Source organism: Telopea speciosissima, chromosome 2 (genome assembly GCF_018873765.1).
Source record: "Telopea speciosissima isolate NSW1024214 ecotype Mountain lineage chromosome 2, Tspe_v1, whole genome shotgun sequence".
NCBI lineage: Eukaryota > Viridiplantae > Streptophyta > Magnoliopsida > Proteales > Proteaceae > Telopea > Telopea speciosissima.
Genome location: NC_057917.1, coordinates 63,984,586 through 64,002,811, shown reverse-complemented (window position 1 = coordinate 64,002,811; position 18,226 = coordinate 63,984,586). Strand labels below are relative to the sequence as shown.

Sequence of the window (18,226 nt, the reverse complement as noted above, 5' to 3'; positions counted from 1 at the left end):
TTAGGCTATGTTTGGATGCCAAGAAAAGAAAAAAAAAGAGAAGAGAAGAGAAAACATAATGAGACAAAAATCATATTGATGCAATAGATGATTTAAGTGTGTATCTTTCATCTCAAATTCATTTTTTTTTCTTGAATTTTTCCTTTTCTTGGCATCAAAACATAACCTGAAGTATATGACCATCAAAGTTGGTCATATGCTCATATAATACTCATATGGCAAGATAAAATAAAATGTTGAAAAATCCATGTATCTATAGATTTGGCATATAACTAACAAGTCAAAAGACAAATATGCATTCCAATGATGAACTGTTGAAAATTAATGGAAAATTGACCACTAAAAGAAAGGTCATATGGCTGAGTTGGACTTTCAAAGTTGACATGATCAAATGGTTGCAACTTACCACATCATCTGCAATGTGGCTAAATGAAACAGGCCATTGTGCTAAGGTCAATAGAACAACTTTTTTTTTTCTTCCCATTTTTTGTCCACTTAATTTGACATGTGGCAGGGTTCATTTGGGCCCAAATTAATAGATGATGAGGAAAGGGTGGACCTTACCCTAGTGAAATTTAAGCCCCAATCAATTTGCAACATTGCAGAAAAATGAAGCCTGAGTTGTCTTTCAAAGCAAATAGGCCAAACTACATCCACCTTCCTTTAACAATAACTAAAACAAAAGGAATTCTACTATCCACTGTGGCATGACATCTTCATAAGACATTAGAAGGACTGAGATTTCCCACACCCAAGGTTAAGGGAGAATCCCTTGACCGATGGACTTGGATGGTCTCCATAAGGTACAGGGGAATAATGGAGGTGTTATCGACCATTCATAAGTAGGGGGAGCAAACATTGACAGCCATTGATAGCAGTAGTTTTTCCTGCACCATGGTAAAACTTTCTCCAAAGAAAAAAAAGACACAGCTACGTCAAGCTGCAGTTCTTTGATTCCAAGAAAAAGTTATTCCACCCGGAGTTCATGAAATTGCATGCCACGGTGGGTTCACCATATCATTTTCCACCTTAAAAATTCAGTAAAGCGTGTTTCACTTCAAGTACCAGCACGGAATATTTTGAATATTGCAGTGGAAACAAAAATTACAAATAAGATTCGTAGAGAGCTTAATGGCATATTATTCACAATGAGAGGAATGCTGGCAGGACAAACTTGTAGGCTACAAACTCTATGAATCAGCCATCTCAATTTACAAGTGAGATTAAAATGTGAAAAAAATAATAAAACAAAAACTTTGAAAGCCCATGTGTATGTACGTTGGGGTGTTTTGTTCAGTTAGTAACCCTGCCTACTTCACAAAGATCTTGCTTGAGTTGTTCAGTTAATTTCTTAGGATTAAGTATTCCCTTCACCAGCGTGATTTTCTCTTCACCAATGGTGATGTACCGTTGTGATTGGATTCTGGGTTCATCATGGACTCCCAACCTCAATTATTCATGGTCTGAGAAACTAGGTCCAATTTCTGGTCGACTTTCAATCATTTCACCTTATTTAGTCTGTGAGTTCTTCTATGAGATAACAATGAAAGTGTTCAGTCAAAGCCCCCAACTTTGCCCAGTTTAGGGGGGCCATTCAAGCCATGTCTTTCAAACCAGGTTCTAACTGAATGCAGGGTTACCATCTCATGGGTTATAAAAATGGCTGATGAGGTTCTGATGATAATCAATAGCTTTTAACCAAACTATCTACCTGATAATGACAGAGCTGCCTTGCCTCATCTCCTACAGTAGGGGGGGGGGGCGAGTGGCCTAAAGGCAGTGCAATAGTGAAACGGACACAGTAAACAGAAGAACATGTTAAGATGGGCTGAGGAAACTACTTATCCAATGTAAGATTTATTAATGGGTTGTAAAAATCTCATCTTTCAAATTGACGAAATGACAATTCAGCCTTTATTACATCAGATGACTCTGAATATGAAAAGTTTGTCCCCAGCCTTTGTATTTAACTTCTGTCAACCCTAGTTCTTACTAGTCCTACATCCAAGTAATATGGTTCAATTTTCTACCTTCTAATAATAATAGATTAAAAAAATCTAATAACTGAATCAGAATAAATGGATGCACACAAATATCCAATTTGGATTATGAACAATATCCAAGTCTTACATTTACTTCATTTCGTCACCTAAATGTTATGATTTGACAGGAGTAGCTGATGTTCAATATTGAACTAATAAGGGGATTATATGTCCAATGGGTTCTGGGGAGTGGAATGGAAGAAGGACAACATGTTAAACTCTATTCCTCTAAAACATATGATGCAGGACGATGGGGCTTGAAGAGGAGGAAGATCCAGACACAGCTGGCCAGGCCTGCTCCTATCGAGCCAGCCCCCTGTTGGCCTTCATATGGGCCAGCATGACCTGCATTATAAGGCCTGATGGTTGGAGTTTTAGGCCAAACTAATGGGCCTGGTTTGGGCCCATTAAGAGACTCTTTTAATGACTTGTGTGGGAGGCTTCAAGGAGATCTTTTAATCTTTGTTTCTATATTTCTAAGCAGTTATTTAGTTTCTATTTTAGTGTAACCAGAACTTAGGAAGCAAACAACAGCTGCCTAGCGCAGTTGGTGAGCTGTGGTGCGCTTCATCACGAGTTCGAGTCTCCTAGCTGTTACCTTCCCCCCTCCCCAGTTCCCCCCAACCCCCTCCCCAAAGAAAAAATATATATAAAAAAAAATGAAATTAGGAAGCAAGCTAGATTAGTTTCTATTTTTATTGGGCTGTATTTTGTAAGGGATCTTCTGTCCTCCACACAAGGGAGGTTTACTTTGAGATTATCAGTAAAGGGAGAGGGTTCCATCCGACACCCGTGTGCAGTTTTAGGCATTGGAGGGAGGGGTATTATGGGAAACCCTGATAATAGGGGGTATATGGGAATTTCAAAAGGGGGGGGGGGGCGTGCAAAAGGGTCGGGTCCAGATGCTGGCGTCGTGTGGATCATTTCCCCATCAATAAAATAGAGGCTGCACTACAGCCCCCACAATTGGGAGTTTTGAAAAAAATTTGTTGCTTTGTGCTGTGAGATTCAGCTATGGTGAGAGACTGAACAAGGCCATAGCTGAGAGGACTTGGTTATATCCCCCCTTTTTCTTCCCCAATCTTCTCTCTTCCTTTTTCTCTACAGTTTCTATTTTATTAATCCCGCAAAAAAGTCACCAACAGAGAGCAACCGAGACTCCCTCGTGTCTCTGTTTGATTGCTGTTACAACTTACAACCCTCCAAGGCTGCTCCATCAATTCCTTCCAAGAAGCTGGTTGAGAAGACCTCTAAGCTGGTCATCAACTTCTGGCTGTATTTTGGTACTGTAATAACCCTCTTATTCCCTCCCCTCAATACTGATATTATCTCGATCTATTGGCTGCATATGGCCGTGTCTGTAAGTTGTTATTTCTAAGGAAAAAGAACTCGATCGAAACCAACCGAAACTACCGAGATATCTCGGTTTCACAAGAAACCGAGACAAGTTAAGGTGGGAGTTTAAAAAATACCACATCTCGGTTGTTTTGACTGGTTTCAGTCGAAACCAGTTGAACCAACCCAAAACGGAACTTAAAAATGGCAAGTTTTGATTGAAACATAATAGATCTCGGTGGTTTTGACACAGGGAGTGGGAGTTTGGCAAAAAAGTGTTTATTTCTTTGCATATTTGCTTCGTTTGGTGCATCTCCAACCTACATTAACACTCTTAATCTAGTGTGTGAACCTCTCTTTGCATGGAATTGAGCGAGTGTTGACTGTTGAGCACCTTAATGTTTCATTTGGATAACATGTATTATTCAGTGTTCTTGTACTTTAACTTTATGTGAACTAAGTATTTATAATACCAGATTTAGTGTATCCTTCAGTACACACTAGTAAACTTGGGTCAATAACCACAAGTACCATTATGAGTGTTTTTTTTTTTTTTTGGTGAAAATAGTTCATACATTGTGTTTAGAATGTCAAAAATAGGCTGTATACAACAAGTCAGACCTAAAAAAACATTTCTGGGCCTCGAAACTAGAGTCTCAAGTTGGCTGGGAAAAAGTACCAGGTTTCGACCTAGTTTCAACCATATCTCGGTTTCGGGCTGGTCGAACCCAGGTCGAAACCCGAGATTTAGAACCTTGGTTATTTCTGACCTAATTTCTAATTCTGTGTGAGAACCATTCACCCACATCTAGCCCTCCTTTGAGGCTGATATTTTGGAGTGTTTAAGGGTATCCCATAACCATCCTCCAATGAGAGTTTGAGTGCCATCCATGGGGCACATCGATGGATGCTGCTGATTGAAGTTCTGACCTTTAGTTTCTAATTTTGAAGGTTTGCTGATTTGAAGTTTCTGTCCATTGGATCACCTTGGCTTGATTTATGTTATTCCCTATATTGAATGGTCGTTGTGTCGTCATTTTGATGGGGATTTACAATGTTGACGTGGAGTCATAGCTAGATTACTATTCTGAAACCTAGTTGCTATTTTGGTGGACATACAATATCTTCTGCCTTAATGGTCCCAAAGCCAGGGGATTCTTACAGGTTTGTCTCTCATAAAGACAGATTCTTTAAACCGTTGGATGTCTGGACTAAGGGTCATGACAATGAACTGGGCATCCACTGATAGAGTCATGAATCATGGTATTTTTGGGTAATTTAGGGTGAAACCAAGAAATCCAAACACAATTCAAGCAAGAAATCTATTTATTCACAGAATATTGATGAGTAGTTTTTGTTTTTAATGATATTGACAAGTATATAAAGCATAGATATTCCCACAAAAGAACATACTTATAATCATTATTTAATTATTTACTATAATCACATCATCATCATGGATGATTGTAAAATGAACATACTTTCCGTTTCCAAAGATGATCTGCAGCTTGTGGTAAAAGGTTTCATAGACCTGTTTGAGAGCACCATACCTGCTACATGTAGTAGTATATGCCTGGTCCAACTTCTTATGGGATACAATGTTTGTAAACTGTCGGATTGGGTTCTAGCATAGCCAGAGTGGAAGTTTGACAGTTGAATATGTGGAGCTCCTCCACAGCTACCTGAAGGGAGGAAATAGAAAAAGATCAGCTAAAAAGATAATCTCCAAAACTTGACGTACATGTTCTTCTGTAAAAGAGATTAAAGTTCCATATAAGAAACACAAAGGTAGAGATTATCAGACACCAGAAAACATATAAATTACAAACCTACCAAAAACAGAAAAATCAATGTCAATAAATAAATTCACAAACCATTGTAACAGAAAATATATCTCACCATGAGTATGAGCAACAACCCACATTACTATGAGAAGGAGGCATCCACAAAACAGAAAGCTAAGAGTCCTGAACTCTACTCTCTAATCCTTATCCCAGCTACTTGGAGTTGTCTACACACTTCCTATGTTTCCATTCTACTGATTAACACCATACTGTATGTAAACTCAAAAGCCCTTTTCAGTTCTCACCACCCAACTAGCACCATATAAAATTTTCACTGATGGCTTTGCTATCATGGTGCAACTCCTAGTTACCTCAAACTAAACAATAAATTCTGAAATGCATAATACACATAATATTACTGAAGCCCATGATTCACAAAGATTCCATTAAATTGCATGGTTTTAAGGACTGCTACTGAATAAACCAGATTGTCCATAATCTCGATCTGTACTGATCTGATTGAATATATGCTATGGATTAGCCAATCCACTTTGTATTCGGGCTTTTTCTCCTCCAATTAATCGATCATTTTTGGATCATATGATCTAGAATGATCCAGATTGGTATTGCCCAGGTCCAATCCAATCCCAACACCGATACTTAAATCCATGTTGCATAGAGATATTAATTATTTTCCATATGACCATCACAGCCTCAACCAGATTTTTTAATAATGTTAATGCATGATAATAATTTATGGAATTGGGGTTGATTCCTCCATGGTTCCAACATGGACCACCAGTATATCTAAATCAGATTGTCTTGAATAAGAGTTGAATACACTACACTAATTTGGTCATTCAGTCGTCACATTTTGTTTCACTTCAACTTCCCCTATTTTAGGTATCAGCCTGGTCTTATTCTATTATTCTATTTTTCAGAGTATTTATTTATTGCTTAGGTTTAGTTTTATGTCCTAGCTACATTACCAGTAACAGTACTATTAAGTCATAAGGTTACTATTCAGTATTTGGGTCTTAGTTCAAGGTCAGAATAGAAGAAGCTAAAGGCTCCAAAATGTAGAAAATCTTATATAAGGCCTTTAAAGTCCTTTGCTCGTCAAAATTATCGGTTTTCTCCTCTCTGTTTTTTTTTTTTTTGGATGTGTGGAGTAGTGAATATTCAATAAGCAACCTTGACAACTCGAGGAGTTCTAGCAGTTGGTATAGCAAATAGAACATTGTGTCCATGAATTTCTTCATTATGTTATCAGTGAATAAAATAGGGTTTAAACAAGGGACAAGGAACAAGTTCAGGGCTTAAATAAGTATAGGGAAACTATTGGTGACTGATCGTACTCATGGATAGTATTATAAATGGTAACAATAAATACTACCCCATGATTAGGGCTTCAGTATAGGGAAACTATTGGTGATGGTATTGTACATTTGTACTCACGGATAGTATTATAAATGGAAACAATAAATACTACCCCATGATTACAGTTCTACTGTTTGAAGAAAACATGGAGATGGTATCACTATAAATCAATGAACATCAATAATAAAACTATGGAATGTGCAGAACATTTAAAATGAAAATGTACAAGCAAGGATGTTTCTTACTATAATAAGCTAATATTGAATGTAGCTTAGTGATGAAGATCATCACTGCTTTCTGTTTAAGTTTCATCTCCTACGTAAAAGCAACAATGGGTTTTCTATTTTGATTGACCTCCACTCATGGAAGCCCTTTGCTCTTTCTAGAGCAGCACACCCTCATTGCAAGAACAGAGTCCATTGCTTTGTCAGTCCAAGTTATTTAAATCATCTAGTGAGCATTGACAGTCTCTGTACACCTGAAAAACTCCACTCTAAGGATTTGGTATTTTGAAGACTGTAACAGATGGCAATTTTAGCTGTGACTTCAACTAGCAACCTTTACCAATAGTCATTGCAAGAACAGAGTCCATCCCTAAAATGGTGAAAACGACTTGCATCTCTGACAACAATCTTCCGATCCACAATCTTGCTAACCTGCTTTATAAACAAGTGACAATCCCCACATATCCTCAAGTTCTTCATCACAACTATCTCTTCCCCTGAATGACTATTTAAAAGCCCAAACACAATTGCTAGCTTCTCACTATGTATCCCTGCTCCCTCACTTCTCTTTTTGGGGCTCTGCTTCCAATCATCAGTTTCCTTCACTAAATCCTCCAGACCATCTAACATCATGTATATCTCCTTAGTCTGAGGATGAGTCCTATCATCGGCCAAGAAGAGGTGAACCTTTCCCTTGTGCTCAACATAGCTACACCCAGGATCCTTCCTGAGTTTCCGCTCCCTCATCATCACTCGGATCCTTGCAACCCCATCCAAGTCCTTAGCCTCAGAGTATATGTTTGACAACAACACATAGTACCCAACATTGGTGGGCTCAAGTTTAATGACATGCTCGAAAGCCACCTCTGCCAGCTCAACATTACCATGGGTCTTACATGCAGCCAAAAGGGCACCCCAGACTGCACCATCAGGCTCTACTGGCATTGATGCAATAAGCTCCCTGGCTTGCTGAAGCTGGCCAGCACGGCCCAAAAGATCGACTATGCATGCATGATGCTCAGGGCCAGGTTTCAACCCATAATTCTTCTCCATCTGAGAAAAATACTCCAAGCCTCTCTCCATCAGTCCTGCATGGCTACAGGCAGACAACACACTCACAAATGCTGCTCCATCAGGAAAAATTCCAGTCCTCAGCATCTCATCGAAGAGTTGCACAGCAGTCTCTCCTTGTCCATGCATTCCATACCCAACAATGAGTGCAGTCCATGACATGATGCTTTTTTCTGGCATGTCATCAAAAATCCTGCGACCTCGAGTCAAATTTCCACAGCGGGCATACATGTTTATCAGAGCATTTGTTAGAAAGAGGTTGAACCCCAATCCTTTGCATGCTATCTTCTGTTCAATTTCATAACCAACACTGTGAGCCCCAAGATGGGAACAAGTGGACAGAACTCCAACAAGCGTCACGGCATCAGGCTCCACTCCAGAAGACTCCATCTTGTGATAGAGATCCAATACATGGGTAGCAAGTCCATTTTGAGAGTATCCATTGATCATAGCATTCCACGAGATCAAATCCTTCTTAGGCATTGCATCAAAAAGCCTCCTTGCATGATCAACTGACCCGCATCTCACATACATAGTCAGCAGACAGTTCACAACAGATGGGCCGGTGTCGAGGGCCCACTTAACATTGCAAGCATGGAGAGACATGCCAAAGCCAAGGTGCACAGGAAGGGTGCATACAGGGATCAAGCTAAGCATGGTGATATCATCGAATGCAACACCAGTCCTCCGCATGCGGCAAAAGAGTAACGAAGCACTTGGAAACTGAAAATTAAGGGTGTAACCAGAAATGAGGGCATTGTAACACACAGTGAGTTTTCTTGGTTGGGGACTTTGGTCGAACAGTTTCTGACCATTCACAATTAAAGAGCATTTACAGTACATTGAGATCAGCGATGACTGGACATATGGATCAGACTCACAACCAGTCTTGACAACATGGCAGTGGAGCTGTGACCCAGAAAATGGTAGTGAGAGAGCTGCACATGATTTCAAAGTGAAAGGGAAGGTGAAGATATTGGGGAAGGCATTGGATCGTAGCATTTGACGGTAAAGCTCAAGACCCTCCCTGAAAAGACCCTCCTTGGCCAGTTCTCTCAGTTGAGTGTTCCATGAGGTGGTGGATGTGCTGCACTCTCTGATGGTTTGAAAATGTACTATCTTCATATAATGAACAATGGAGCATGGTCTGATCATAAACAGCTTGCGCTTGAGGCGTGAGGGGCTGTACTCGGGGGGCTTCAATCAACCTAACCACTTCAAGTAGTATCAGACAAAAGAGCCAAATTTAGGTTCTAATAAATGAGTGGTTTGGTTCCACTGAATGTTGGGGTGATCGGGAAACGAACCGAGAAATAAATCAGTTTTGAAATTCGCTACTTAACTACACTACCAAAATTCTCTTTAAAAACCCTAAAAACAAAGATGCCCAGTCGATTAAATACGAAAAGAGCAATGAAACAAGAAGACGAAGATCGAAAGGGAGACCCCAAGGGTCAGCTCAGTTGGCAAAAGACCAATTCCTCAAATAAGAGGTCATGAGTTCAAACCACCTTGGGGCCTATCCCCATCCCCTAATTTCCCCCCCCCCTTATTATTCAAGCTCTTAATCCAGAAAGGGATTTCAGAGAAGACAAACCTTCTTGCAGGTGAGAGGAGAGGCCAAGAAGTAAACGCAGTCAGTGTTACGCTTCTGTATTTCATCTTCCATTTCGAAAGACAAAAAAAGGGTATCTCAGAATGAGATGGTACCCTGGAAGCTCTTCGAATTTGCATTCATGGCGGAGACATCACAGATCGTGCAGTGAACGAGAGACGCCTTCTTTTGTATCGTGAGTTTTATGGTTCCATGATTCTTCTGGGCTCTGGTTCTGGCCATCTCTAGGGTCAGGAGTTTTTCAGTATGAATTTACCAAGTGCAATTTATGCAAATGTCCTCTCTCGCTAAATTACGCTTTGATTCCTTCTGCTATCCAATATTCCAATCCTACACTAGAGAGAAAGAGAGGGAAATTTATTTATTTATTTATTTTTTGTATTAAGAGCTTGTATAATAAGGGGGGAGGGAATTAGGGATGGGGATAGACCCCAAGGTGATTTGAACTCATGACCTCTTATTTGAGGAGTTGGGCTTTTGCCAACTGAGCTGACCCCTTGGGGTAGAAATTTAGTTTTTATACATATGGACCCACCAACTCAGAAATTTCCACCGTTTGATTATTAGAACTCCAAGAAGTGGGCCTAGAATTTGAGCCTAGTATTTTGAGTTGATGGGCTTCGTATGTGGTGGGCCTTTATTAAGGATTCCTCTTAGTAGAGTTACTTAAAAGGCAGCAAGTAGGTCATGGACTCATGGGGACTCATGGGCCATTGTGGTGTGGTGATGTGATCATGGTGGGTGTGGAGAAACTTGGTCCTACAATTATTGAAATATTAAGGAGAAAATTTTGATAGAAGTTAACATTTGATATCCAATTTCTCATAACCTATGGTGAAGAGATAACTTATTTATCAACATGATATGATTCTCTCTGATTGGATTGGAGAAAGGAATTTTAGACCTTCAATAGTAGAGAACATGAATTAATGATAGCATTCATTCTTCGCATAATTCAATCACAACGTCGAAACATCGTGGGTGAATAGATTCTCTCTTTATCAACACTATCATTTAGTTAGATCACTATTAACTATGATGCATGTGGCCTCATCAATGTTGTGAAATTAATCGATTGGAGGCACATTCTGAATGTCTTTTGATAAGCCATGTCATCCTGTGTTTTTGGTAGATAGAGAGAGCCTCTTAAGAATGAGACAACCCTTTGCTTAGCCTAGAGAGTATTTGTTTTAGTCTCATTTCATCTTTGGGATAAGCGAGAGCCAAGAGCATCACCTTCATCAGGAAGATATGAGCAGGGTAAAGTAAGTTCAGCACACAAGAACAAGCACTTATTGAATTAACGGAGCCTCCAGCTTGCTCCACGGTAATAAGCATTTTATACAAGGTTTTAAAAACCTTGAATTGGACATATGATTGGTTTTCATCAGTTTCAATTTAAATCGAATCAAAATCAGTCGAAATTGGCTTGATATAGGTCAAAACCCTAGAAAATGGAAACGAGAAGAAGAAATAAAGGTTTTCCATAGATGTATAGATCTTGCTACAAGAGGTAACTTGTGATGATTTTCTATTATTTTACTTACTAAATGAAGAAAAATCACAAAAAAAAAAATTGATTTTTTTTTTAATTATTATTTTGACATGAAAACCCTGCAAGCAGAGCAAGTTAATTAAGCCACAAATGACAAAAGGAAAAATAAAGTTCGGAGAAAATCCTTCGGAAAAGAACAAAGCCCATTTAGAGATAGCATGGACACAAGCATTGTCCTCTCTACAAACTAACGAAAAATATATAAACTAAAAGTAAGGTAGGAGAAGCATAATATCATCATAATGGTGGGGTCTGCAATTGGGGAGGGGCCAAAGGATCCAATAAACGGTTGACAAGAACATGAGAGTGGGAATCTATGGCAACGCAATGAAGACATCATCAACTGCTGCTTTCAAACCCAAGCAAATGGCCATAGCTTCCCCAATAATAACTAAGCTAAGAAAAATATACTCAGATATCGGCCATCATGTAAAGGCGCCCACAATCACCAAGATCTGAAGATCCCACAGTCCTAGGTCTTGGGACAGAGAGCATTTGTAAATATATGATAAGACTCTGACACCAGGCAAGGAGGAGGAGATAGTTCAGCAGCTCTAGGAGGGAAAAGTGCAAATAAAGTCTCCATCACACACATGTTCACCAAATTCACCCATGGATGGATGTGACACTCTTTTGAAAGGCCATAACATTCCTACACTTCCAGACTTCCTAGGGAATGACTATATGGGCAGAGAAGTACTCTCTTTGCTCATTCCTTGTCAAACCAGGAAGGTGGCCCAATGCAACACCTAATCCAAGATAGGCCAATCAGGCCACATAGAAACACATGAAGCAAATTGTGCCTGCAGGGCCTGAGGGAATTGCAACAAGGCATGCTCAACAGTCTTAGAGGCATACCCACAACATGAGTGGAGGTCAAAAGCAACACATTCATGTGATGAACATTAGTCAGACGCCCAATGGATTAATACATGTTTTTCAAATGAAGTTTAGGACCTTTGGGTGGACTTTAGATGATCATATAATCTTCCATACAATTTTTCGTATAGCGGTGATCTTGGAGCTAGAGGACGAAAAAGCTGGAGTGGGAGAGGCTCCGAGATGATAAGCAAATTTCAAAGCGAAGAACCCATTTGGGTGCCCCCTCTCCCAGCAAAGCCTATCCTAACAATCATCAGAGCTAAGGGCGATTACTACCTCCACCTCATGTAGAGAAAACATAGACCTCAGCTTAGCCACATCCCAGGAGGCTTTAGTAATCAACTCAGCAACCCATGCAATAGAGCATTGGAGGGGTTGGAGGGAGTGTATCATGTACTCAAGTAGAGAGAGAATCCAAGAATCACTACAAATATTAATACTTCGTCCATTTCTCACAATCCAAAGGAGACCTTTAACAAAAAGATCTCTACCTTTCAAAATACTCTGTCGTGCCCAAGATGGGTGAGATCTTGGCTATGCTTGAATAAAGTTGCCACCAAGGATGTAAACATTGCATAGAAAGCAAGCCCAAAGATAATATGGAGAAATTGTCACCCTACCTTTGTTAGTAATGCTTGTTTCTGGGTACGAAAGACCCTAATCCCATGTTTGCCATCCAACTTTCGCTTACAGAGATAGTCCCAAATAATCCAATGAATCTTCCTCTCGTCCTTCTTCTATTCCCCCACAAAAATTTGCATCCCTCTTTGTTAATTTCATCAAGCAAACTAATTGAGAGCTTAAAATGAAACCTTTTTTTCTGTGAGGAAAAAAAAATTATTTAGATCTCAAATCAATCACTTACCCCCCGTGTTAGCATCAAGGTTATTAAACTTGTAATCGGGATTTGGATCGGGTCTAGCTCAACTACAATTGGCTCGGACCTTAAAAATACAATGGAAATTGGCCACTCAGAAACGGTGAGAATCAGAATGGGCTTCAATCAATTTGATATCAATTCTTGAAACCGTGATGACTTGGATTCTGTGTATGCCTATGCACACCTATTGGTACCCTTGACTAAGGGTGTGAATTTAGGACCAGAACCGGCCCACCCATTAAATTATTAGTTCGGAACTTAGAAATAAAATGGGAATCGCCGCTCAAAAACAATGAGAATCAGGATGGGCCTCGGTCGATCTGATATCGATTCTTGAAATCATGATTGACTTGTATTCTGTGTATACCTATGCACACCTATTGGTACTCTTGATTAAGGGTATGAATTTAATACCATAACTGAAAATTGGACCAAAACTGATCCACAAAGAATCAATTCCGGCCCACCCATTAAATTACTAGTCCGGTTTTGGATCTAGTTCTTGGAACCAATTAATTTATTGATCAGGGCTGGTTCTGATCCAGTTCTCCCAACAGTTCCAGAACCAATAGACCACTTAAGAACTATTAGACCCGATATACATTGTGTAGAAACCTTGGATTTGGAAATTGTTTCTGTTGGAGCTTCAGGTAGAATAATGATAGTTATGATTAATTGAGTGCAGGTTTCCTGAGGAGATCCAACAAGTTATGGAATATTGTTGATACATTGAGTTGACATGTGATAGCTAGATGGCTTTTTGAACTGGTCTACATTAGCCTACATGTCACTATCTTTCCTTATTGCCCAACTACTACTTCCATAAGAGAAAATGATTTATGTCTCCATCTACCTACCTACAAAGGTATCTGCTATGAACATAAACTCCAATATCCAAGGATCCTAAATTTGCCAACATATAGTTCTTTCTTCTTTTATTAAGATAAACATTTTTATATTCCTCTAGATTTTATGTGATCACATTAGTTTCATGCAAAGTGTCCCTAACTTTAGAATATCAACACAAAGCTTTTATGGACCATCTCCAACCCATGATTTAGCCATCCTTTTGATCTATCTTTTACATGCATTCTCCATACCCATATATGCTTTTTATCCCCATGTATATTCAAAACATTCATTTCTTCTTTATATTATTTGGGATATTTGGTTATCTATATACTTAGGAATGAATATTTATTTAATAAAGGAAAAAGAAGGCTATTTGGTCATGTGGTTCTTGTGCCTAGACACAAGACCACTTGAAATTACTGCTCAGGTCCCGGGACCCTATAAAATCTCATTCAATCAAATGCTCCTGCACGCGCTCTTATTGGCCCCCACACTAGCACAGACGCTACAAGACCAGACAACGATCTCTTACCCATTTAATAATTTGAATATGGGTCGGCATTCTCTACGGGACTACGTGGCCCACGGGCGGGGGCCAATGAGAGTGCATGCATTGGCATCATGGGGGAGGGATTTTCACCTTTCAGGGGGGTTGGGGCGGTCATTTCGCCCCCTGTGTCTGGGTGTGGGCGGTAAGGGTGTCAATGTGGAATCGGAACCAAAACCGAATTCGGATCCGGATTGATAATAGTCTGGTTAAGTCCTAGATCTGAAATTTATGTTTATAATTCAGTTCGGTCCGGATTCGGATCTAGCCACTAAATTGACAGATCTAACCAAATTTGAACCGAATTACCGCATCATTAAAACCCTAATAGCTTTTACCCTTTTAGTGTTCTACTGCCTTAAGGCTTAAATCTTAAGTTAACCCTACAAATACGATTCTACGAACTTCTTGTCTACTACTTTAAAACTATAATTTCAATTCCAATGGAACCCGAGAGCCGCAAACTAGGTGGTTGATGATTTGGCAAAGCCGGGTTTTTCGACCAAGACTATGCTTTAGAGATGATATTCCATCATGAATATTCATTTCTCCACTAACATGTAGGGTGGTCTCTAGTCTATATGAGCCATAACAGCCATTGTGTATTTGAGCTTACTCATTGTATGATGTACTATTGTTGTTGTTGTTGTTGTAGTATCACTACTTTGTAGAAAATATGATTTATGAGACTCAAATGTATTCAGATAAAAACCGGATAAAGTAAACAGATAAGAACCGAATTGTAACTAGATCCAAACTGAACCGACCAAGTTCAATTAGAGTATCAAATTCTAGAACCGATCCGGATCTAGATCCCGTTGCCACTACTTGGAACTAAATCGGAACCAAACTGAATACTTGTTTCAGACCAATTTACACCCTTAGTGGGCGGTACACTCCTCGGTTTACCGATTAGCCTAAGGCCGAAATTGCTAAGGAACCAAACTGATTTTCCATAACCAGACCAATTTAGACCCCTACACTTGATGATTCTATATACAACATAACATGTGAGCAACGGGATTTTGGGTTTAGTCCCACATTGGGTATGTGAGTGTAGTGTGTGTTGTGTGTATCCATCATTCCACGGTCCTAAAAGTCTATTAATGTTTTGGGATTGGTGTGTGGTTTGTATGATTATTTTGAGTTGTACTATTTTTTGCAATCATACAAATCATATGCTAATCCCAAAAGGTTAACAAACTCTGAGACAACGGAATGACGGATATATACAATTCACACCACACTCACACACCCGATGTGGGAAAATTATCGCCCCCAGTACTACTTGGGGTGCTGAGCGCGTCGTGCGGTGCAGCACCTCCCATGTGTGCACAGTGGATCCTACCGTGCACACATGGACGGTGCTACGTCGCACGATACGCACAACACCCCCCGTATTACTGGGGCGATAAAAGTTCCCTGATGTGAGACTAAACCTACGCACCTTTGGGTTCTACACTTCTTGCTTGTCCACAAAACTTCACCCAATCTCATCTGTCACATGACAGAATTAGGCATCCGACCAAGGTTTGGTTAAGTTGACGGCCTGACCAGAAACGGTTCCGTTAACTTTTGCCTTTTGTCTTGCTCGTGTCCGCCTGAGAAGAGGAACAAAACAATCTCTCTCTGTGGCAATGGCTTCTTCAAGCGGATGGATGGGCAACATGTACTCGATTGCTTCTCGCATTTATTTCTTCCTCATCATCCTTCAGATACCTCTCTTCAGGTGAGTCTCACCGGTCTGTTCTTGGATCTGTATATATTTTTAATTTTCTCTTGGAATGTTTACACTCTCGAGATCTATGTTAGCCAAATTAATTAACTCGAATGAATGTTCTACAATCTGGGTCTGCTTTTCGGAATGTGGAATTTTACCCCTATCGAAACTTGGATAGTTGGATCCCAGTTTCCTTTAAATTTCTGTTTTTTTTTTTTTTTTTTTTTTTTTTTTTGGTGCATATCTCAAGTTGATCCAGTATGTCGCTCACGCCCAGACAATATTGTTTTTTATAAAGCCAAACATTATGAGTTATTCTCCTTAATCTTCTGTTAATTGGGTTTCAATTAATTCAAAGTTTGACTACTCACATCCCTTCTCAAATGATTTGGGTATATCGAATCTAGTTAAAACAAGAAGCAGCAAACTCATCTGTTCCTGTTCTCGATTAAGTTTTATCCTTTCTTGGAAGAGAGAGGAAGGGAAAATCAATTTATATCATTTTTAACTTAAGAGTTCCCAACTCTATTGATCTTTAAGTTTTCCAATTGTGGCATTGCAATACTTCTCCTGGGAGCAGCTCAATAAGCCTGTTGACTTAATTTCGAGGATGCAGATTTTTTTTGTTCTTGGAATTTCCATTTATACTGTCTCAGTGGATCAGACTAGAAATGTTTACTTCCCTGTTTTAAATTTGGATTTCCTTTTGTCTCTGAAAACCTTGTTTCTACCAGTCTTAAGTTGATCCAAGACATAACTCTCATGATTTACTGTAGAAGCAGCCACTTCACTTCATTTCTTATGGTCTAGGTCTCATTAACTTGGAAATGGAAATTCCACTTCAACTGATCCTAGATTGATCCTAGGCAAGGCAATGGCTATATGATGTTTCTTGATGAAACAAATTACTCAGTTTGTTTCAGTTCTAGGTCCAAGATATGTGCTTCCTTCACTCACAAAATATTGACATCTATTCAATTAAAACAACGATATCTATAGAAATTTCCCTCGTTGTGGACCTTAGTTTGATCCATCCAGTGGTTATCAACATTAATTTGATCCAGACAAAGCTACATTAAGCTTTTTAATGCAGCCCCTGTTGTAGAAGTTGTTTTCCTAGATGAAATCCTTACTGGCTTTATCCTTTTGGATCTTTGGTCTCAAAATTGATCTTGAAACTGATGGATTGCTTTTTGGCCTTGGCTCTAGAGTTAATGAACTGATTTCCATCCTTGTATTTACTAGTTAATCTAGTCAAATTTACCCACTTCAAATTTTCATCTCCCTTTCTCTGCAGAGGTAACCTACTTTGGACTAACAATGGAATTTTGTTCTCTTCACTTCACAGGGTCCCATGTCGATCAGGGATATGTACCACGCCATTAGAGGCGACTTCTTCACAGTTGATAGCAACTGACGTTTGCCCTGTATTTGTAGTGAAGGCTCTTCTCTACCCTGGTGCTGTTGCTAATGGTATCATCAACAATAGAACCATCCCTAGATGGGATAACATACTAAATATCTACAACTTGACAAATGTGAAAGAAGCCTCACCAGAGACTGACCTCAAGCGCCTTGAGGTTTTATATCTCAACTTTTCTACTCTTTTTTAATCTGAGGAAATCCAAGGGACTAAACAGGCTATACACTTCTGTGAATGTAAAGAGGCTGGCCTCTATATGGTGAACAGAGAACAAGAAAGGCTTCTAAACAACTCAACTTGGGGCATTTTCTCTTGTAAATCTTTCACGATTTGAAACCATCTAAGCTGAAAAAGACTTGGCATATGACCTGTAGCTTTGCCATGGGTAGACTGCTTTAGTACTTTTACCAGATGAGATTGTCTTGGAGTTCCCCTTTCTATTTTCTTCCAAGTTATATATATTTCATCTCAATTTCCTTTGGCTCTCTTGCCAGGTCCTTGCAGGTAGTTACTTTGCTGTGGCAGGAGCAATTGTGGGTTTGCTGAAACCAGGAAGGATGAGCATGTTTGGGACACTTCTCGTCATTTGGGGTCTTGTAAAGGAAGGGATCTTTGGAAAACCTGTTAACACGGATCCTACAAAAGCCGTTTATGTGTACCCAACAATGGTAATTGCTCTGGTTTGTGCATTTGCATCCGTAAAGTATGATTTGAAGAAGATAACCAGAAGTGCACCAGTCCGTCCTATTGCCAAACCTTTGCAAAGCTCTAAAAAATCAAAGCTGAAATGAGTTGCCTTTGTTACAAAATGTTTTCTTCCGTTGGAAGCAGTTTTTTTTAGTTGAAGCCCCTTGTTTGGGGACCGAGGTGGCATAAAGCAAACAGTCTCTGAAATTTATCTTGCATTCTTTGTGAA

At 39.5% G+C, this 18,226-nt stretch overlaps 2 protein-coding genes across 2 annotated transcripts; one reads left to right on the top strand and one right to left on the bottom strand.

Moving 5' to 3' along the window:
• Positions 1-7,009: 7,009 nt before the first annotated feature.
• LOC122651482 (putative pentatricopeptide repeat-containing protein At3g11460, mitochondrial) lies at positions 7,010-9,066 on the bottom strand. Its single transcript, XM_043844874.1, has one exon. It carries the CDS (start codon positions 8,989-8,991, stop codon positions 7,102-7,104), a length of 1,890 nt encoding a protein of 629 aa, XP_043700809.1. The 5' UTR covers positions 8,992-9,066; the 3' UTR covers positions 7,010-7,101.
• Positions 9,067-15,758: 6,692 nt separating this feature from the next.
• Positions 15,759-18,211, top strand: LOC122651486. The gene is made up of 3 exons (XM_043844877.1): positions 15,759-15,896; positions 17,236-17,467; positions 17,805-18,211. The coding sequence occupies exons 1-3, from the start codon at positions 15,805-15,807 to the stop codon at positions 18,099-18,101; spliced, it is 621 nt and encodes a 206-aa protein (XP_043700812.1). The 5' UTR covers positions 15,759-15,804; the 3' UTR covers positions 18,102-18,211.
• Positions 18,212-18,226: the final 15 nt, after the last annotated feature.

Excerpts from the sequence above, each read along its gene's own strand:
- LOC122651482 (XM_043844874.1), bottom strand. The coding sequence starts at position 8,991 with ATGATCAGACCATGCTCCATTGTTCATTATATGAAGATAGTACATTTT.
- LOC122651486 (XM_043844877.1), top strand. The coding sequence starts at position 15,805 with ATGGCTTCTTCAAGCGGATGGATGGGCAACATGTACTCGATTGCTTCT. Across the intron at positions 15,897-17,235 it reads CTTCAGATACCTCTCTTCAG|GGTCCCATGTCGATCAGGGA; the intron begins GTGAGTCTCACC and ends TTCACTTCACAG. Across the intron at positions 17,468-17,804 it reads CTGACCTCAAGCGCCTTGAG|GTCCTTGCAGGTAGTTACTT; the intron begins GTTTTATATCTC and ends CTCTCTTGCCAG.